Source organism: Xiphophorus maculatus, chromosome 8, assembly GCF_002775205.1.
Source record: "Xiphophorus maculatus strain JP 163 A chromosome 8, X_maculatus-5.0-male, whole genome shotgun sequence".
Classification (NCBI taxonomy): Eukaryota; Metazoa; Chordata; class Actinopteri; order Cyprinodontiformes; family Poeciliidae; genus Xiphophorus; species Xiphophorus maculatus.
In genome coordinates this window covers 17,088,499-17,111,208 of record NC_036450.1, presented here as the reverse complement: position 1 = coordinate 17,111,208, position 22,710 = coordinate 17,088,499, and the positions used below count along the sequence as shown (strand labels likewise).

The 22,710-nt window shown below is 39.5% G+C and overlaps 1 protein-coding gene across 4 annotated transcripts in view; it reads right to left on the bottom strand.

Moving 5' to 3' along the window:
- The window catches only part of sema4d (semaphorin 4D), a 42,310-nt gene that overhangs the window by 583 nt on the left and 19,017 nt on the right, over positions 1 to 22,710 (bottom strand). For 3 of the 4 annotated variants that reach the window (XM_014473956.2, XM_023338098.1, XM_023338099.1), the window contains 14 exons: positions 12,320 to 12,453; positions 10,656 to 10,801; positions 10,514 to 10,576; positions 10,308 to 10,406; positions 10,115 to 10,208; positions 9,863 to 9,979; positions 8,740 to 8,891; positions 7,772 to 7,947; positions 7,480 to 7,636; positions 6,870 to 7,092; positions 6,584 to 6,696; positions 6,126 to 6,298; positions 5,899 to 5,945; positions 3,200 to 5,736 (listed from right to left, as the gene is read on the bottom strand). In XM_014473956.2, coding sequence (XP_014329442.1) covers positions 4,742 to 5,736; positions 5,899 to 5,945; positions 6,126 to 6,298; positions 6,584 to 6,696; positions 6,870 to 7,092; positions 7,480 to 7,636; positions 7,772 to 7,947; positions 8,740 to 8,891; positions 9,863 to 9,979; positions 10,115 to 10,208; positions 10,308 to 10,406; positions 10,514 to 10,576; positions 10,656 to 10,801; positions 12,320 to 12,416 — 2,652 coding nt within the window. In that variant the 5' untranslated portion in view covers positions 12,417 to 12,453 and the 3' untranslated portion in view covers positions 3,200 to 4,741. Of the gene's footprint in view, positions 1 to 371; positions 461 to 608; positions 822 to 3,092; positions 5,737 to 5,898; positions 5,946 to 6,125; positions 6,299 to 6,583; positions 6,697 to 6,869; positions 7,093 to 7,479; positions 7,637 to 7,771; positions 7,948 to 8,739; positions 8,892 to 9,862; positions 9,980 to 10,114; positions 10,209 to 10,307; positions 10,407 to 10,513; positions 10,577 to 10,655; positions 10,802 to 12,319; positions 12,454 to 22,710 lie in introns of those variants that run through there. The other variant, XM_023338100.1, reaches the window with a different exon arrangement.

Below are 22,710 nucleotides of genomic sequence, written 5' to 3'. Positions count from 1 at the left end.
TTTTTCATCAAAGTATTGCCCTATCAGTGGCAATACTCATAACGTCGTTTGAACCTCCACCATAAGTAAAAGACAACAGCTATTATTGAGACTTGGTCACACTGAGATGTCAACTTAAAAAAAAACGTATCGGTTAAATTTACTTTAAAGATGTATTTTTCAATTGTACCAGCAATTGTGCCAATGGTGAGAAGTGAAAGCCAAATATTTTTCTTGGGTTTATTTTTTCCACCAGAAGAAAAATCCTCAAATCATGATAGTGGAATAAAAAAGATTTTCATCTTGATATACTGGTTCTAATGAAGTGAAACATTTAGACAAAGAGGCTTTTGAAGAATATGAGATGAAAACCACCCCACTGTGTGACCTACCCAGGCTTTTTCCCATCTTTTCAGCAGCTGCTCATGCTCTGTAAGCGCACCTCTCCATTGGTTCAGATCCCTGGATGGAATGTTTTCGTCTGTCAAACAACAACATCCTTCATAGATTTAAACATCACCCGTCGCCCCTTCAGTGGCAATACTCACAACCAACCAGGGCAAATCCCTTATACACGACCACTTCACAGCAGTTTAACGTTTTTACTCAAATCTACACAACTATAATACCTCCGGTAGTCAGATGGAGGTCAATGTCAGATGTGTCACTTCCTGTGCTGGCTTCAGCAACACAGCGGTAACGGGCTTCCTTGATCAGCGGCCCCCCTCTAAGCCAGCTGCTCACCAGCACCTCCCTCTGGCCCAGTGGCCTTCGGTACTCTGTTACTGGGGTGTCCACACTGTACCCATTTATTAGCCAATGAATATGGATGTCGCTTGGACCTGCGGAACAGAACGGGACTTCTTGTTGACTCCTGATTGTTGAGACCCTGGCGAGGAAAACATGGTGCTTTCCTTTGGTACATTCACATGAGGAAATCGGTTTGCAGAGGTGCAAGCAGTCATGCAGCAGTAACAGATTCCATCACATCTGATTTTGTTTTGTATCAACAGTGATCATGGAAACAGTTCAGCATGCCAGAAAAAGTTTCATTTACGACATTAAGAAAAAGCTTTCCTTAAACCTTATCTGTTCATTGCCATCTTGTAAAGTTGTACATTGAGAGTCTGAAAGAAAACATTGGACATTCAGAAAATAGTTTTTGATGCCTGATAAACTATCACCAACCAGGATGACTGTTTAAAACATTTTCTCGATTGTAGAATGATGTGTCCGTATCAGATCTATGTGTAACCCAGCCTCTGAGGATTACACACAAGTAAAAAAATACAATATAATTTTGAATTTTGGCATGCATTTGCTTTAACCCCCTCTTAGCACCTCAGTGCTGCCATAGATCTGACTTGAGAGCTGGAATACAAAAACTAGCTGAATTGAAGTTGCTCAGTTTGTTTAGTTTAGCACCAGCTATGTAGAAGATACAAACATAAAAAGGAAGGAGCTCTGATCAAATAAGACCAAATTTGAGCCTTTTGACCAACATGCAAAATGCCAAGTTGGGCAGAAAGCTAACATCACACCAAACCCACCATTCCACCTGTAAAACATGGTAATGGCAACACCATGCTGTGGGGTTAACCTTCAGTAGCAGGGACAAGGAAGCTGGACAGAGTTAATGGCAAGATGGATCAAGCTAAATACAAGATGAATCTGGAAACCTTTTAGAGTTGAGACTGGGATGGAGACCAATTTATAGCAGGATGAGCATAAAAATACAAATAAAGGGAGTTTAGATCAAAAGCACACTGACTGTATTTGAGTGGTCCAGTTAAAGTCCTGGGTTGAGTACAAAATTGATGTTCAGGTTTTCTTTATTATTAAATTGACAAGTTCAGTAAAAATTAACAAAAAATGAAACAAAAATATCAATTATTGATATGCAAAGTTCATAGATACCCCAAAAGATACAACTAAGTGCAGCAGGAGGTGATTCCACAATAAATCAACTCGGGATCACTTTAGTTCGTGTCCTCATTATGCCTACTGTTGTCCCTATCACTGTAATTATTGTAATGTATATATCTATGGATGTTGATGAATATAAGTGTCTCTTAAAGGGTCCAATGTCTATCTGAAGGAAGTGTATCTCTGTTGAACTGTTTCCTCCATCAACATTCCCTGGAAGACTTTTGGCAGAGCTGGAATTGTACGACCAGTTTGCTTGGTGTAGGTTAAATGACTGGAATGGTCTGTGTAAATAAGATGTGAATTGTGAGTTGTGACAGGAGTGGACATGTGTATGTGTCGATATAAAACAGTTATTGAAAATAAAACGTTAAAAAAAAATCAACTCGGGATCAAATATAATCGCATGCCACAGCCTTCAGATCATTATTCATAAATATTTGCCTTCCACTTGACATTAATGCCATCTTTTGTTTTTGGTCAATCATAAAAATCTCAAAATACATTGAAGTTTGTGGCTCAAACATGACAAAATGTGAAAAAGTGTAGTGGGACTGGATTACCTTTCAACAATAATGTACCATGATATTTTGTGTAATTTCTTTATTCTGATTCAGTTTTTTAAAAAAAGTTTTGAAATCATCTGACAAGGTTTATTTCACCCCTCTACAGGGAGCCCAACATCCCATGGATTTATGTACATAATCAACAACCATTTCCAATATATACAAATATTGACAAATGTTTACAGGCACAAAAAAAATCAACAGTTTTACCAATAATTCTTTTGCAAACTTCTGCATGTTCCATGGAGACATCGTTAACAGTGCTCATCTTTAAATTTTACAAATTAAGACTGCCATTACACAGCAACTTATTAAAATATATATATTTGTGCAAGTCGGTTGTAAAGAAGCTGACATTTTTGCAATGGATCCCTATTTTGTATTTTCAGAAATTGATCCATCTTTGTGGTAATCCAGCAAATAAATCCAGAAACCCAAACACACAGCTCTGTTAGTTCAGGTTCGAGTAATGCCAACACACAGTAGAACGGGGCGAAAAAGAATGTAAAACAAATGGTTAAATACACAAAGCATGGGTTTCAAAACCAAGCATGTGTCCCTGAGGGAGGGGAAGGGTTTTGGAGGGGTATGAGATAGGTCGGAGTCACAGGCAGCACTCACCCAGAGCGAGGCAGAAGAGCAGGAAGGCCTCCTGGGCGTGAACCCCCCAGGCCTGGTCCTTCAGCAGAGGAGGCAACAGTTTTACCTCTGCCTCCCGAGCCTCCACGCAGTGGGGCTTGGCGGGAGAAGAGGAGGAAGGGAGGGAAGAGCAAGAGCTACTTCCAGAGGATGACAGAGAAGATGAGGAGTCGATAGAGGAGGCTGTGAGAGGGAGTGGTGGAAAAGAAGAGAGCTTTGAGGAAAGTCTGAACACGGGATGGCATGCAGAGAATAAAAAAGGGAGAGTGGGAGGTATAAAACTAGAAGTTTTGCAATAAATAAAATAAAAATGAAGGATTGAATTGCTGTGTTGATATTACCACAGATGTGTCATTTTAAATAATCTAAAATAGAATGTTTAATAAAATCATAATAAATATTAAACTTCAGATTGTTTCCAGGGCTCTAATGTCCTCTGCTCACACTGTACATTTTTTTTCAGTAACACACCACATAAGAGAGACGGACTGATGAGGGTTAATACACAGGACAATCAGGAATGTCGACTTCACAGGTAAAGAGAAAAAGAAAACGTTTTTTTTTTTTATCTCAGCAGTGCCACTCATCAATAGTCCATGGTTCGATACATTCCAGCATTTCTCCACCAACCAAGATGTCCGACTGTTTTTCTATCTTCTGATGAATCGACTCTGTGATACGTCACAAACCAGGTGGGCATGGCTGACAACACAGAGCAACACACAAAGGCAAATCACACAGAACCTCCCTGAGAAATTACTATGACGATGAAGCATCAGTTATACAAATGGATGCAAATGCTCCAAGGGATATTTTTATCCACTCAGGCTGAATAGAAATAGGATTCCAACTTGGAAAACATCACAATAACTTACCAATTTGGTAAATAATGTTTCCAATTTGGAATATAAGAAATAGCTTTTCTTGCTGGACTCAGCTGAAAGGATAGAAGCTCTAAATCAGACCACAAAAGGGCAGAATATCTGGTTTAAGGCTTCAGATATTTGCTACATGCTGGACATACGCTCACTTTCATGACATTTAGCTGCTTAGCATGGGCCAGTGACCAGCAGCCAGTATGAAGGCATGAAAACAGTTCACAAAGTTAGCCTTTTAAAATGAATCAAATTGTTAACATGACCAGAGTTTTTTCCAGATGCATAGAGCATTAAGTAATGGCAACAATCCTCCTCCTCCAAGGAAAGGAGGAGGAGCATTTCCCTCTCTTAGAATACAAATTCAGCTGTTTGGAAACATTTCTAGTTGTGAAAAACACCACCCATTCCTCCATAACGGGGTTAAAGACACTAGTTTAAAGCAACTTTGGGTTAGCGCCTACATATCATACTGTTAAAACTGTGCTACTCTCCAGGAGCATAACGACCAAAAGGTTCAATATTCTCCACAATAAATTTAGAATTTATTCTATATTTTTGCTTAAGTCTCATGATAGATGTTGTTTTAAATAAAATTAACTGGATCATGTCAGGCATTTGGGGGGAGGAGGGGTTATGCTAAATACGTCAATCTGTTTATTTTACTCAAGGTCATCATACTGGCCCATGCCTACTACAGAAATAAGGAACATAGCCCTAGCGCACTTTCTACTCTAAACACACCACTGATATTCATCAGTAAGCGTCATCTGCATCCGCAAACTGGATGGACTGGGAGTCGCAGTCCACATCGAAAGGTTTTTCCTGGGAGGAGCTGTCGCCTCCAAAGTTGTGAGAAGGGAGGCGTCCGTTGCCACACTCGGGTTCCGTCTCGTAGCCAGTGTCGCGCAGTGCCTGAAGGTTTTTGGTGGTTTGGCTGCCGTTCTGCGCGGGTTGTTCCGTCATGTTAATTTTGTCGGCAGCAGACGCTTCCATTAAACCCGCCTCACAGGCCCTGTACTCTGGCTGATGGGTACACTTGTTGCTCCCTAGCAGAGTGGCTCGCAGCCTGAGGCATGGGGCGGGGAGATACTGCATGTAGCAGTTGTACACCATCGCAGCTAAAAACAGGAGGAAGAACAGGAGAAAAAGAAAGAGGAGGGCCACGCTGTTGTTGTGTTGCAAATACTCCGCAGCAGGGTCCTGGCTGTCTGGACGAGGAATGACGGCGTTTGGGGGATGGTTCCTGCTTGGCTGTAACCTGACTGTGCCACTGGATGGCGGGGTTAGTGATGGGTCAGTTTGGGGCGGGGTGGTGAGGAGGACTGTGGATGTGAAGCTGGCCGAAGTTAGTGGCTGTCTCTCTGTCTTACCATTACCTTCAGCTGGAAGTACGCTACTCGTCTCCTGGTTGTGGACTGTGGTGGCCACACGGTTTGTCCGGGCAAGGGGTCCAGGAGGAAGATCCAGCTTCAATGTGTATCCAGCAAGAAGGCGGCTAAAGTTCTTCCCAGCAGCAGGAGCCCATTCCACAGACCAGCACTGGTAGTCACCCTGATCCTCGGGGGCCACGCTGTAAATGAGGAGCCCGTTTTCACCGATAAAGTGGAAACGAGAGGCCTCGTCGAGAAGAGTGTTGTTTGATTTCCACATCACATGAGCCAGGTTGGACTTCACCACACAGGGCAGCTCAGCAGAGCTGCCTGGTTTCACTAATACTTTCTGATAGTCCTTGAAAGACACCGAAGACACTGAAAAGCAGAAAAAAAAAGAAGTCACATTTGCATCTTCTGTTCTAGTGACCCTTCAAGTGGAAAATAGTTTTCTCATATTTATGGCCTCTAAACAATATACTGTGTAGTAACCCTCTGTGTGCAGTCTGACTCTTTGGGTGGAATGTGTGCACATCTTACCTGGAGGACACTTGTTTGCATCACCGCTCAGACTCTGGACAAGCCTCCTGCAACACAAACAACCTACGAGTTCAAACCATCACCAAACACTGAGAAGCAGGTAAAACAGGTCTGTCTCTTGGAAGACAGACTTGACAGATCTGGAAGTTTCCTTTTCACTGATGAGTGCAGTACAGCTATGCAGAAAGATAGCAGTGATAAAGAGTGAATGTAGCCCATCAGGTTACCTGAGCTGCTCCTTTGGAGCATCAATGATGCAGACACAGGCGGCTGTGTTGGGGTCCCAGGCGCAGTAGGGGTCTCGAGCTAGGACACAGTCGTCACACGTAGAATATTTTCCACAGAAAGCTGTGGGGGACTGAATGACGCCAGAGTCCGACCCAGCATACACTGACTGTGTCTGGAAGCGAATATGTTTGTTCGTATGATAAGCAAAGAAATGTCTTCATAAACAAGGTCTTATAATTCCCATTTTTCTGTGGGATTTAAAACTACAGAACTTGTAAACTTTCAAAGAACTTGTAAACTTTTTTTATGTGTCTGTACAAATAATGGCTTTATGACTTTCACAGTCACCAAATGTTTCTAGCAAACATTTTTTCCCTCAGACAAGACATAGGATCTTATCTGAAAATCACCTGAAATGTTTAACTTATATTTTTGGAGAACTGAAGAAGAAACTGACCTCTGAAGACAGCAGCAAGTTTTTTATGGGTTCAGAGTTCTTCAGGAGCTGGATCTCCTCCACAATATGGACATCTTCCTCGAACACCACAGACTTGTGTAGGACACCTTTATCTAACAATCACAGCAGAAGAAAAAAAACATTTACTTATCCAACAAGGCACACATGGGGAAAGTATTCTTCATTAGTTTAACATTTTAGCATAACAGAATTCAAACATGTTATTGCAAACTGCATGCAAAGATCAAGCCATTTGCATGCAGTATTACAGCAGATAAGTTCTCACCTGTTCCGGTGAAGATTACATCATAAATGTTCCCATCAAGAGCACGGACCCTCTCTACTACAATCTGAGTGTAGTTGATGTCCTTGGTGATGAGTCGAGGTCCGTTGCCGATGGGCAGGACAGGGTCCTCCAGCAGCGGGTGGTCCCGGACAAACTGAAGGGTTTTGTCCGGAAGGTGGAGTGAGCTGCTGATGTTTTTTTGACGCAGTTGGTTGCTAATACACTGGTGGTGTTGTGGGGGGAAAAGGAGAAATTAAAGTCAGACAGATACAGAATCTGTATCAAATATTTGATACAGAATCTTGAAGTATTCATAGCACTTATTCATTGCGCTCTCTCACATTTCAGACCACAAACTTTAATGGGATTTTACACTCTAGACCAACATAAACTAGAGCTTAATTATTCTGCTCTGGATTTTTATTTAGGGGAATTAAAAGCCCGCTACACTTTTCCGATTTCTTTTGTAAATACTTGACGTTTATCATTTCCCCTTCACAATTCTGTGATGCGTTGTGTTGGCATATCACATAAAACACACTGAGCTTTGTGGTTATAATGAGCTATGAGTTGCGCAAAACATGTGAGTTGATAGTTGACAGGCACTCACTGCACCAGGACGGGGAGACGGAGGGATGCCGTTATACCGCACCCACTTTGTGTGGGACTGCTCCACTGTGGCCTTCTGCATATACTTCCCCTTAGAGAAGACTTCCTCCACAGCTGCCATGTTGTAGGCACACACCGCTGACAAACCCACATTTCCCCTACGGCAGTAAAACACACAGGTGTGATAAATCGGTTAGACAACAAGGAGAAGAAAGAAACAGAAGGATAAAATTTAAATAAAACAGACATATTTATGGATTGTTACATAGCTGAAGGTTAGAGAAATCACTGACCACTGAGAAGTGAAGACACCATAGAAGACTGTGTCTCTCCAGTCTCTCCCCTTCAGGATGAAAACATCATGGACCACATTGAAAACAAAGTTGAGCTCCGGCATGGAGCACACCAGCTTGGCTTTCAGAAAGGAGGTCCATTTCTTCTGCAGAGTACGCTCTCCTCCAAGGTCACCCTGGAAACGGATATTAAAGAGGCCATGTGTAAAAACAAAGAGGAAGAAGTCATATTGAAAATCTTAAGGTAGGTTAATGTGCAAAAGTGACATCAAAATCCACTCATTTTCCTTTTATTAGCTTATATGGATTATTCTTCTGACCTTTCTAATAAACTAATTATCAAAAGACTATATAGCATAACCATAGTGTGGCTTATAAATACTGTTAAGATGTTTGAATTAGAAACCACACATTTGGCAGAAACTAAGAAAAAATTTAAGACTGACTACTTTATCTTTAAAAAGTTCTTCAGTTATGTTCCACAAAAATACTAGATATTTTTCTATAAAACTCCACTGAAGAACTCATTTCCATCTTTGCCATGGTTCCACCTTAAAAAATGACAAAGGCGGTAAACCAAAACCTCTCTCATATTCTGCGAGAAACAAACAATACATTTTCATCATTTTAGAGCTTTCTGGGAAGAGTAAGAATTTTACTTGAATTGATAGATTTTGGTGGATTGTGTTCGAGTCTTTAACAAAGTTATATTCGAATTCTTACACATCAGTCATAATAAGCTAATGTCTGCTGGTAGTTTGTTGTCTAACAAATGTTGCACAACTATAATAATCACTCTTATTAACTAAAAGTCAATACAAAAGAAATTACTTAAGATTTGAATAAAATATCAGAAAACATACAGAAGATTGGAATCTGAGAACGATCCATAAACAACAACAACATGGAAACGGGGATAAAAGGAGCATGCTGCAGGTAGGAGCAGATGGTGCACAGCGTCTGCTGACCTTACAGACGCGAGCCACCCTGGGAATGAGCAGCTTGCCAAAGAACTCGTACTCCACTGACACTTCGGTGAAGAAGTAGTAGACTTTGTCGTCCTCGCCGTCTCCTCTGTGCTTCTCGGCTCTGATCACATCTGCAAAGACGAAGCTGGGCTCTGAAATGAGCACACATGGAGAGGACAGATAAATACGCTGGTGATACAAGAGGTTCAGACCAAAATAAAAATCCTTTTTACAGCCCATTTATCTACAGAAAAATTCTACACATCAATCCTGAATAGATGTGTAGAATTGAGCTGTTTAATTCATAGTATGCACAGTTTATTTTAGATTACAGGAGTTTACAGTTCGGAGATAATGAGACCAAGATAGATTCTCCATTGCTAACCCCCACCTAAATATTGAGCACATATGCTATACAGTTACTGTATTAAAATACTTTTATTCGTTGTATGTTGTATTCAAATTCTCAGAAGTCAATTCTAAGTCATAACACCAAAATTAACAGGAATAAAGGCATGAAACTATCACTGTGCGTACACGCATGGTTCACTTTTTGAAGTGAGTTCCTGAAAATGTAATGATATTTTAATTTGCTGAGATGTAGGTGTGTACATGTCCGCCATACATTTGGTCTTAGAAGTAAGCTGCAACACAGAAACCAGACTTTGCCAGAAATGTGTAATTTGGGGAAACTAAACTTGAACTTTCAGATCAAGATTCCAAAAGGTGCAAAAATGGTCATCAAAGAAAAACAACATATTTACAACAAAACATGGTGAAGGCAGCATCATCCTCAGGAATTAATTTTTTTTTCTGCATCATTAGTGGCCCATCATAAATTCAAATCTACAAGAGAATGACTTTCCCAGAACACATTTAAGTTCTAGCTAGGCCCAGTCACGCCGTGACATTTTAACAGACTAGTGTCTGAGTAAAAATGAGAAGTTGCGGGTTGCATGTTCTGTGCACAGAAAAACTAAAATCAGTCACAAACTGAATGTGTGGGATGTTGTAACAGTCAAGATGGCAAAAAAATGCCAAACTTATATTTGTCTCTGTCAGGCAGCATGTTGAAGTATCTTTCAGCTGGATAAACCACCTGTGAAATATGGTCCAAACTCACCATTGAGCCATGATGTGGAGTACTCTGTCCTCAGCAGGGAATGGGATGGGGAATATCTGGAAATAATCGGTTCACTGCCTAAGAAGTTATAAGCTGTCCCAGAATAGAGGTCTCCATCTGATGGGAGAATGAAGCCAAGTCAGTTTTCCCTCGCCATGACAAGAGATTACTACAGATTATTATCCATTTTAATGCAGGGCCTTCAACCAAAAGAGCTCTTTGTGAAATGAGCCGAAGCTGGCCTCAACTTACCGACCATGACGGTGGTAAAGCTCTGCGAAGGGTCAAACGAACACTTTCCTCTGCCATCTTCAGGTCGACCCTCCATAGAAAAGTCTGCAAGATTCTGAAACAAACAAGCTCATATAAGTCAGTCATGCTAATGATAAGTGGGTGCATGTAGTGTGTCATTCCCAGTTAAAAGTGTAATGGACCATTAGCCTACCAAGTAATCACACTGAGGCTGGAAAGCATGTGTGCCACAGATGTAAAGCCGCTTGTCATCCACTATCTGGAGCACTCGAATGTAGTTGGGGCAGTCCCTCTGAATTGGAACAGGACAGTTTTATTTACAATCTTGAATTGTACATCATAGATTCAGACAGGAAAAGCTTGTGTGAAACAAGCGGAAAATGTATTTATCTAGCAAACCTCTCTTGATTTTCCTTTACGTGTGCACATCTCCATGGGATGTTCTGCAACTTTCCACTGAACCTATAAATCAAACATGACAACTTAGATTTTTAAAAATATTCTCTATTCTGTGATAGCACCATTATTCCCACTCTTTCACCTTTTGGTTCCTGACCGTCACATTCCTCTTGTTGAGCTCAAAAATGGCATCCCTTGCTCCCACATACAGAGCACCTCTTTCCTCACTCAGCAGTAGCGTCGAATAGTTAAAGATGCCAGGCTCTGAAAACTCCATGAGGTCCAAATCTGAGGAGAATAATGTTTGGTGATGAGACCACATTTACAGCTAAGGAAACCACCAATCGATCTACATTAAACCGTATAGAGTTTAAATTAAGCTGGTCATTATACATTTAGATCAGCATTTTTGAAGCTGTCAGTACAATACAGGAAATTCAATTCATGACGTTTGATTTGAGGACTGATTTTAAATTGACTGAAATAAAATGCTGGTCTTAATTCTCATCTAAGCAGCTCATGCAGGTTAGATGAATAGAAAGTTCCTGTTAAAAGTATTCAAACTCTTTGTGGTTGTAACGTGACAAACGTCGTATTGAGATTTTATGTGATGGACCAAGACAAAGTATTGTTTGTTAGATTTTGTTAATGGGAAGGAAAAGAATGCAACATTTAAAAAAAAATCTCTAATTAAAATCTGAAAACTGTAACATACATTACAAAATCAGCCCCTTTTAATAAGATGCCTCTAAATAAAATCATCTAATCTGGTCGATACATAAACAGGAATCCTTGAAGCCTTAACTGTAGCAAAATGTGTTTTTAAAAGTATTGACTAGAAAGGGCTGAATAAATATGCACAATGAACTTTTCAGGGTTTTTTTTAAATTGTAAAATTTTGTGAAAGCCTTTTGAAAAGTTCAAGGGTCATGAATACTTTTTTCTTTTGAAAGGCAATGTAACTTGAACTCATGTCTTCTCACTCCTAAGACATTTCATCTCTTCTATTGAAGTCTTTTTAAAACAGTAATGGAAATTATCTTTCCTGCTGCGTGTGGAACTGGTTTGAAGCAACATGACAGCAAATGTAATCACCTTTTCTTCTATTCCAAAGACTGCAACCTGAAGTCTCTTACTACTGGAGGTTTTAATTTCAAATGCAGGTCACAAACAAAATAAATAGCCTCAACAGGCGACTAAATGCGGCTGGGTGACAGAAGAGTTTAAAGAGGAATCACTCTTGCTGTTCTCACTCGGAGACCGAGTTACCTCAACTATTTCTGTAGCCAGCAATGAGAACTTTTTCTTCATAGAACCATTCACCTAATTTGAGACTGGAGCTACTTTCTCCTGATAGAATTAGGCAACAGGTGAAACTAAATGTACTATTGTGAACATGAGACGCTGAGTTGAAAGAGTTTGACATATAAAGACCGTGTGAACGCTCTGTTCCTCCTGCTCTGCCAGCAGAGCCAGTGAACTTTATATCCGTTACTCGTGTTTCTTGTTTTGAGATTGAGTAAAGATATCGACTCATAGTGAGAAACACTACTTCTCACTGAGATGGCTTTTATAGAGAAGTGAGATTTAATTTTTTTGCCAAAAATTAAGAAATCAGATGCTTGACATATTTCTAAATCTAGAAGTAAAAGATGAAAATGTGTACACAACTTTCAGTTCAGCATCCCTTCAGTATCAGTATTATCTTTTCTACTCCTTTAGGTTATCTGCAGCTTTCTCTCTTAATGCAGCAGGTAGATTTACTGCTTTTAATCAAGTCAGAATATTTACTGCGAGCAGCTTTACCTTGGCGTTTCCAGGAAGTTCGAGGAACACTGTGTGGTCCGTGGGTTGAAACCTCCAGGAGGAGCCCCAGAAAAACACCTAGCACTCCAAATCCCATATTGGACTCTGAAAGCTTTGGAACTGTGAAGTTTCCCCTGCAAGAGCACAAAAAGAACAACTCAAAGTCAATGAACTGAAACCTTCATCTGCTTTCCCCGTCACAGAAATCTAAAGTTTGTTAAATGGAGTGACATCATGCAGTGGAAACTAACAAATGGGGGGAACCAACTTTAAGTTCTCGAAAGCAGACTCATCCTGTTTCAGTAAAAGGTTTGTGTACTGAATGTTACACACATTAGAATAAAATCTGCAATGAATCAAAAACAAAGACATGAAGCCCAGCAGAAGCACTGCAGCAGCCAATCAATAAGTTCCTTCTAAAACACAGATGGCAATCATCTACTTCTCTAGTTTCTGTATTCAGTTTATGGGCTCATGAGTCATACAGATCTAAGGACAATTCAGACAGGCATAAAATTATAAAGTAACAGAAATGCTCCAGCCATGGTTTAAGAGGATCTGCTGCTTTTCTAAATACCAATATAAACAAAATATGTATTTTTGGGCTGTTTGTCAGAGAAAATGAGCTAATTTATGAGGTCCTAGAAATTTTGCCTCTCCTACATTTTGAACCTTAGTCATTTAGATAATTTACCATCTGTCAAGCAAGACATGTCATCATCACTTTACAAACCAATAATTTAAAGAAATGTTCTGCTAATTGTTTAGCATTCATTCTGCTCTACAGAAATGTGGTTATGGGACTCTGCCAGCAAGGGGTAATTTCAAATCAATGTGTGTTATGTATGATGTGCATTTATCCCCATACCTCAAAAAAAAAAAAAAAATACAAACAAGCTGTTAAAGCATAAAACTATTGTTTATAAATAGAAACTATTACAGAACGGTTTAAATACAATGTTATAAAATTGGTTGTTTACAAGTGCAAAACAGATGGATGAAACAAAATGGCAATATTTAGGTATGAAATGGAGGAGCTACAAATTAGTAAAGGGGCAAAATTACTTGGAGCCAGACATTTGGATAAAGATTTTGTGCCATTTCTGAATAATTAAACTTAATCTTGGAGGAAGCGCAGATATAAAGGCAGGGGTCCTGAAACCTTTAGGGACGCCGTTCCAACTTGGATATGGGTTGCTGGAGAGACGAAGAAACATATATGGCAGATTAACATTTTCAAGCCTTTTGGAATATTAAATTACACAGCTTCAGGTGCAGAAAACACCAGAAATTCGTTTTGTTTTATGTCTGGTTCCCTCCACCTTTTTCCTTCTTTTCATCCACCAGACCTAAAATGATCACACCCGATCAGCAATAAACTTATAATATAAATTTGTTGTGTATGTTTAATTTCTGTCAACAACATGGGTATTAACCTTTCACCTCGCAGAAAGGAAATTACACCTGTTACCGCTCTGAGGATGGAAAAAAAAAGAAAAAAAACTTGATCTGCTTGCCTCTGGTGATGACGACAATAACCAAAGCCTTCATGACAAAGCTGCTGGTATCTATCCTTTATCAGACACTGGTGTCTTTTTCCATTTGTCAATATGATGAATCACTATGACTTTTTTTTGTCCTCTGTCTTTCCTAGAGAAGTGCATGATAAAGACTTGATGAAGCTGATTTGTCCCATTTATGCAGGTATCCTTTTTATCTAGACTGTCCTCACGTGGCTGATGTTCTGATAGTTTATAAAACCAGTTCTAATGCTTATAACAACTTACAAAATTTGACAAAAGTTCTCTTATTGATAAAATGGCTAAAATACAGCAGAATAAATAATTAACAATATGACATTGGCTTGGTCTTTATCTTGATTGTTTTATTTTTGGAAACTCAGAAAAAATCACAATGTTCCAAGTAGGGGTGTCACCCACACATCGCAGGTGACAAAAGCTAAAAATGGGATAAGTTACACTGCTTACTCTAATGGTGGTCTAACAACAACAAACAAAAAAAGCAGTAAAAGCTGATTTAAAATAATATGTTGGGTTTATTTCGGGATCGCGCCTTTAACAAATGTTACTTAGTGGGATAGGATCTGGGCCAGGCTAGGTTGGACTTTGTAGGCCTGATCTAAACTCAATTTCCCCCCCTCCTCTCGACAACTCGGCTGAGCACAGAGAGCAGTCTGCTTGTTTAGTATCCTCTGTGTTTACCTTGAAATATCTCCAGACTTTTTTTTTTAGGAGGATCAACAAATAACGTATTGGTGTGTTACCACCACCTCCTAGTATGAAGTGTGGTTTATCTTCGAGTTGCACCGCAACCCAGCCCTCAAGAAAAATCCAGCAGAAAAGTGGTATCGGTTTGTAGTATCGGCTTGCTTTTACAAGTACAAGTACTTGACACTGGTATCGGGACACCACTAGTTTCTAAGTTTCAAATAAAATGTTTGGAGAAAAAAAAACAGCTTTAAAACATTAGTAAAATATTGCAATAAATCTCTAAATCTGCTCTAAGTCCTGTCTCTAAATCTGGCCAGATTTATCGCAGCTTGAGAAAAGCAAGACAGAGAACCCAAAATTATCTCAAAGGTCAGTTTTCACTACACTCAGCTCAATTCATTGTGACTCACGCAGAAGACCAATTACCTCCTTTTACTCAATTATTGTTGACACTGAAAAGGCTTCAGCTGGGAGGGTGATTAAATGACATAATTCAATTGTAAAGCTTATGTGCTTCCTTTCTGCTGATCCAGTCATGTGAGAGCTGCTGTGTTAAAGCCTCGTACCCTGGTTTGTGTCTCATTTAAACACAGGATGTTGGCCTTTAGGGAGCCATGTGCATCCGGTGTCTTATGAAAGAAGGTTTTAGTGGCAGCAATGAGAAAAAGGCAAGTTCCAAGATCTGTGCACACTTCACCACTGAGTAAGCAATGCGATCCTGCACTAAGCAGGTTATTCTGGTTTTATATCACTGCACAATTGAAAGTATGTAAAGTACCAGCAAGAAAACTGCAAAATGGTTGGACCAGTCGCAAAACAAATGTGCTTAACCAAGAAGCACAAATGAACCCATAAAAAAAATAAACTAGAGATGTAGCAAGAAACTGACCGATTACCCATGACTACTGGCTGCCCAATAGTTACCGACTCTCTAGGTACTCCAGTTTCCTTCCACATTAAAAAAAACGTGGCATTGGCTGGCAACATGCCCAGGGTGTACCCATCTCATGCCAGAGGACCACTTCAGATAGGCACCCAACAAAACTGCAAGAATAACGGACAAAGGCTGAATGTTCAGATGCGTCTCCAATTCTTTCAGGCTGTGAGAGTGTAAGGCTTTCAGCGGATGACAGGAAGGAGAATTACAAAGTTGCTTCCTTGAAGTCATTCATGGATCATGCTGGATTTAGAGAAGTTTAACATTTAGGAAACAGGACCTGTATTTTTTCATCAAGCCGTATGTTCTTGTAATACTAGCTACATTAATCAGACATAAGATAGTAATCAATTTTGTTCCCAATATTATTAAATATTAAATATAACCCCCGTCACCACCAGTTTGCACCTTTGTTTCTATTTCTGTTTTAAAAGCTACTTTCAATCGATAGTGCCCAAATGAAGCCTTATTGCTGCTTTTAAAAGCTCATTTTAAAATAAACATTCAAATTATGTTCTTATATTTTATTTTATTATAGTTCTAAAAGAAAAATTAAAACAATATAACTGGTACTGGCAGATGAAGGGTTAGCAAATAACCAGGAATTAGAATATTATCAACTAAATTCTAACGTCTACAAATACCACAAACACTGTATGGTATTTAGCTAACTTACAGTTATTTGTACTAAAATATTTTCTCATTCAGATTTACTGAATAAATTAAAGAACACAACAAATAAATCATTGTTGATTGCTTTTAATGACCTGGTGCCCGTACTGTGGCTCATTAAGCTCAAATTTAGGTTAGTAGTCCGTCCCACAGCAGTTTGGGGGGAGAGATGTATCATATGGCATGGCAGTACGTAAAATCAGTCAGGCTCAATCCAATATGAGACAAAGAAGGGAAATTATAATTGATTATTGATCCATTTCTAAATGAGAACAACAAGGTCTTTAGGCCATGACCTTTACCAACACTGAACCTTCCACCCTTCAGAAATTTCACAAACAAAATCTGCTAGGGCTGGAATGCCATCCCAGCTTCAGGCTCAACCATGGACTCCATTCTGCTAAACGGGGGGAGCCAAACACACAAGCATCCATTGTTTGCAGAAGATGAGGGGAGCCTCCACTCGACTCCATTCCACCCTGTCTCACATCCGCGTAATCACTGAGGAGTAGTCGACAATGAATAGAGAGAAAGGTTTTACCTCCCCCTCGAACCCCTTTCAGTTCTTTTGCTGCCTTGCCAGCCTAAATGCCAGGACAGCTTAGCCATAAGCAAGGGCCCCCCAATGCAAGCTGGACATTTTAAATATCACACAAGTCCATGAGATCTGAGTACAGGGTGAAAATCTCAGATGATCACAGCAGAAACACTGAAGACATGTCAGAGAGCTCAGGCGGACAATATTTTCTGTGTTTACGCTTGGAGATAAAAAAAAAAAAAATTTAAAATCCCCTTTGGGCAAATTCCATAAGGAACAGTTTCCCACTAGACTCAACCATCTATTTGTACTCATGATGGCCTCCATCATTCCTGCTACTCTCACCCCCATTTAGGGCAAACCCTGGGCTTCAGAACCGTTTGAGACTCAGTGTTACAGTAGCAGAAAGAGCCCACACTCATGAGTCAATGCTGCTGAGAAATGTAGTTGTGTCCATAGTGGCCTGGGGATATTTAAGACTGTAACCATGCTGGCTGGTCTCTTTGAGCCCTTTGTGTTCCCAGCTCAGCTCTACTGACTGGGCAGAGAGCGGACACCTGTTTGGGGCCTTGACGTTCTCAGCACTGTGGTGTTAGCTGGCTGCAGACACTGGCAGGTCGTCCAACAAGTTCAAGTTCAGGAAAGAGGAAACAAGAAGTGAGAGCTTATTTGAGCGCTTGAGTCTTGGCCATTTTTTCTTACATTGGTGCCATTGCTCCATGACTAAAGTAGCTGGCTCCTCCAAGTTATTCTGCTCTCTTTTTCCATTTGTTTTAAGACTAAAATGTACCAAGTGCTGATTTTTGGCTTGGATCTAAATCTACCTGGCCTGTAAATAAGTCTTTTAAGAAGTAGCCAAAATAATTTCAGAGGTTGGATACTTTAAGGTAAGCAGTTTCTTAAGAAAAAAAAAAACTTCAGCAAAATATTATAGAGCATTTAGTGCCTCCTGGAAGTATTCATACTCCTTGAACCTTTCCACTTTGTTTCACATTTTAGCAACAAACTACTTATATTTTATTGGTATTGTAAATACCAATAAAATACAAACACAAAGCAGATCAGAATATTTCTAAATAAAATTCAGGTCAAAGGTCTTCAGGTCGAGAGAGAGAAAATTTGGGTTAGAAAAAGAGAACATGAGCAAAACGCCAACCCTGCATGTCACTCTGAAACCTTCACCCCCTGTCAGTGAAACATGGTGGCAGCAACATGATGTGGGGCACATTTATTTAGCAGAGATGTGGAACAAGACCAGAACGGATGAAAAGATAAGCAAAGCTGAAATAGCGGTGAAAGCGGTGGTATAGCGGTGAAAGGACAATGATTGTACACATGCAGCCAGTGTGACTGAGGGTAAGTGGTTCTCCACAGAACAATGGTCAAATATTCCAGTTGCTAGATGTGCAAAGCTGGCAGAGACATACCTCAACATACCTGCAGCTGTAATTGCATTGCTTTCAGACTTTTATTTGTAGAAACAAAACTACTGTATTGGTCCATCCTGTAAAATCACAGTAAATTACTTTGATGTTTGAGGTTGTAGGGTGACAAAATTCAAAAACCTTTTATAGAGGTGTGGATACTTTCCCCAATGTACTATAGACATGAATTGAAGATGATGAGCAAAATGGTAAATAGTCTGCATGGTAAAGGCAGGTAAAGTGGTTAAGTGCTCAAGAACACAATGACTTAGAAGGATGGAGCAATGGTTCAAACCAGCAACTCACCTATCAACCTGCTTCCAAACATGAAATTAACACCATGTTAAATGTTTTAAATGTCAGTGAAGAAGGATGACTGCTAGCTTTACAAATTAAAATTCTGTCATATATGAACTATACGTTTCTATGCAAAAGTACCATAGTTGTCTCATCATCCAATCTTTTCTGTAAAGTAGAAAATGATTGAAATGAGGCACCAGATTCCTCAGTGAAAATGTTTTTTTGCTAAGAATGTAACAAATCATCTGAGGGGAAAACCCTGAAAAAAAGGCTCAGATGAAGATAACCTCAATCCAGACTTCTGCAGGGGAGTGAAAACTGCAGCAAACAGTAAAGAAAAAAAAAGTTGAGTAAAAAAAGTTATAGTTTCCTGTTCTATTTAATAGTTGTGAAGCAAATTTCATCTACACCCTGCCTTGTAATCAACTTAGATCAACTGGCTCCCATCTAGTTCCCTCGCAAAACACCAGACCCACTTGTCATTAAGTGGGTTCACCACTTTCCACCTCATTTTAATGCAGAGTGCGACAAGAAGCTCAGCATCCTGTCAGCAGAGAGAGAGTTGAGGATCCAAAGCAGAATGGAGGCTGGACTTAAGGAAGCCAGACATTCAGCGCCTGCCAACATCTCCGACCTCGCGGGAGCTCCTCTTTTCCAGCTATTCCCCCTGTCATCAGCATCAATACAGAGATGCTCTTCTTCCTTTAGCTGATGTAACCCAAGAATCTTTTTTGGCTTCCTCTCTTGATGTAATACCACACACAGACAATGGAACAGGAAATCTGCTAGAAGTAGTTTGTATTTACTGGAAAGAATGTCTCACTTGGCACAAGTGTTTATATGCTAGACTGCTTTTTTAAATTTTTCCTTTAGCTCTTCATACCTGGTGTATTAAGTTGAAGTATTACCAAAAATCCCTCAACAGCAAGATACCAGACTTTGTTTTTAATAATGACTGGCCGGCGTAGGCAGACATCTGTACAGTTCTCACCCAGCTGTGGAAATGATACAGGCCGACAATCCGAAGTGCTTAAGTACAAGGCAACTGAACTACTCTTGTTACCTCTCAGTCAAAGTGCTTCTTTAATTCTGAACATGGTTGGAAGTTTTTATGGGGGAAGAACTCCAAATTAAAACAAATCCCTGGTGCTGCTGACTTTCCATTTCTTCAATATTGGAAAGGTTGTGTGGTGTTTGCTTTTACATCACGCTGTGATTACTATATCAATTGTGATAAACACAATTCCCTTACTTTTCTTTCTTTACATTAAGTATTGAGATGAAAGAGACTGGATGTTCATATAACTCCGATATATTATAATGCTGCATTTTTACATGTGTTCTTTGAAGTTTTTTCCAAACTACAGTAATGTTGGAGGCAAGCCTTGTACTACAGAATGAGTGAGTAAGGGATCCTTCACTTGAAATGAAATACAGGGATCAAAAAGGATGAAATCTGATGGGGACAGATGTCTGTTCCAGTGCCATTTACAGATTAATGGAGTTTGGCTACAGATGTGGCAGAGAGCCGAGCTTGCTTATATGTGCATGTGATGATGCCAACTGTGGGCATCAGATTCCTCTTATGAGATTTGACTGGGGCAGAGATCCCGTTCTAAAATACTGCCAGGTGCTAAGGAGGTTTTGGGTTCCATTTCTCGTCAAGCTGAATCCTTTTGGCATACACAGCCAGGAATGTACAACTTGTCACAGTTTCAAAACTGCAGCTAACAAACCTTCAGCTCACTTTTACACCTACATTTGGTAGTTGTGACTATAATCTGACTCGGCTCTCTGTTTCATTCTACTTGGTAGAACTCTCTTTCTGCAGCAGTTATAGTTTCACCAGTTTGCTACAAATAGAAACTTTGTCTTTTTTCTATTCAACTTATGCAAAATTGCTCAAGTAACTGGAACCAAAGTCTCTATGAACAATTTATAAATCTTGCCCTAAATCTTCAGCTAGCTTTAGGTCTGGACTTTGACTGGGCCATTTTAACAAGTTAACATGCATTGATCTAAACCATCCATTGTATTGGCAGCTAAATATTTAACATCCTACCAACTCATTAGTTCTTTGAAACTTCTCAGTGGGTTTTGTCCAGAATAGTCTTGTATTTAGCTCCATCTATCTTCCCATTAACTTCAAAACACATCCTCACCACATGGTGATTTAACCACCAACACCAGTGGATTACTGAGTTCACCCCGATGTGCAGTGTTAATTTCTGCCACTCACTGGCCAGTGGAACAAAATGTTCAATTGTGGTCTCATCTTACCAAAGCACCTTTCTCCATAAGTTTGTTGTGTCATCTAAATGTGTTTAGTAAACCTTAAAAAGGAAACCTTTATGATCTGGTATAGTGTTTTCAAAACTAAACTTGCTTTTAACTTCTCCCCAAAATTATCCTTGACCTGTATGCTGTGTTCTTTGATCTTCATGATGCCATTCGCTTGTCAACAAACCCCTGATGTCTTCATAAAGCAACTCTCTTTGACTGCATATAGGGATTAAGTTATGAACAGATGACAGTAATTTTTACTAATCCCAGAACAACATTCATTAGTAAACATGCCATTTGTTAAAGGATTTAAAAAAAAAATACACTGGAGCTTTTAGTTGTGATGCATTAAATAAAAAGAAAAAGAAAAACTTTTTTTTTTCAGCATTTGACTTGCCAATCACTAGGCAAGTCAAAAGGAGAAAGTAAAGATTTTAGCGTGATTAATCAGTTAATTAGTACCATCTTCATCAGTAATGGCACTTTCAGTGACTTGCAATTAAATTCTGGTACACAATACATTTTATTAAATTACATAAATTATTCAACTATGGTTTGTAATCCTGCAGACAAATATGTGCTTTCAGGTGAGATATGCAGATAAAGCCGCACCAAGTTCACTCAGCTGTGCAAAGTGCACAAAACAGCTGGGCAGTGGTCAGAATAACCACAGCATATGATCCAGAAAATCATTGCACTTTATCCATGGTCATTTTGCAGGATGACAGATGAGATGAAGAGTTCAACTCTAACATTTACTAATGCAATGAATCATACTTATAGGATTCATATACAATGCAAAACAGTTTGGAAACAACGTTTTGTGTTTAGAAGGAGAAACAGTAGGTAAAACCTAAACTCTAGGTAACGCATCAATGACAGTCCAGATGGCTAAACTGAGGAAAAAGGATGTGTACAGGGTATAGAAAATGGAAACCCTCCTATATAATTACTAGTCATAAGGCCCCTGCTGAGCAAGCATGTCGACCCTAAGTGGCCACAGCAAAGGCAAATAAAGGGTCAGCTCCAGTAAAGGGTATATTTAGTCTGCCGATGGTGAGCTTTTTAAAAACAACACACCCTTGCACTGAGTCACATGGCTCTGGAGGATCTGAAAAACTTCCCTATAAACATGAAGGCAAGTGAAGTTAGCTAACTAGAAGATTACTGTGTGGTGTTCCCCGTCAAAGCACTGAATGCGGCTCTGTAGTCCAGTATAAAAACATAATCACCAGGCTCCCTCTCTTTTAATTAAAGGAGGAAAAAAGTGGGGAAATTTTACTACAAACATCTGCAGAGACAGGTTTAGGAAATACCCTAGAAGAAGAAACTTCTGAAATATGAAAATTGTTTTTCTGTAATTTGATACCACACACAAAGACATGAGTGTAAGCATTCCCTGAAGACATCTGGCTGTATTTTTTTTTGTTTTGGCATTATGCATGTATTAATATGCATATTGGTGTTTTAAGGTTGTAGATTTTAGTTACAAAGTTGCAGAAAAATGCATTTTTGATATAGTGAAGCTCAAATGCAACACATTTGGGTTTGTGCAACCCAAAATTAAAATCAGGGGATGCATGGTAGTCACCACTCTAAAAAAATAATGGCCCTTTTAATTTACGCCTTTTCTTTAAGGCTACTGCAATGCTGGACTGGAAGCATGTAATGCCAGACTATTTTCAGAAGCTGTGAGAGTCCAGCTGAAGGTCTTGTGGTCCCAAACCAGGAAACAGAAGACACAATAAATAGCAGCGGCCATCTGCAGGTGACTTCATCTTCCACAAAGCAGCATACAGCACTTTGCATCTCTCTTGTACTTTTTCCACATTTGCTAACACAGACGTTATCTATGAGAATCAAAATCTAGATTGATATTCCTGCCCAGTCTTCATTGCAAAATTACTCAAATTGATGTACAGATGCTTTTTTTTTTTTTTTTTAGGTCTTGCAACAAATTTTGATCTTTATGCTATTCTAACAAATATTCTATTCTGATAGTAGCT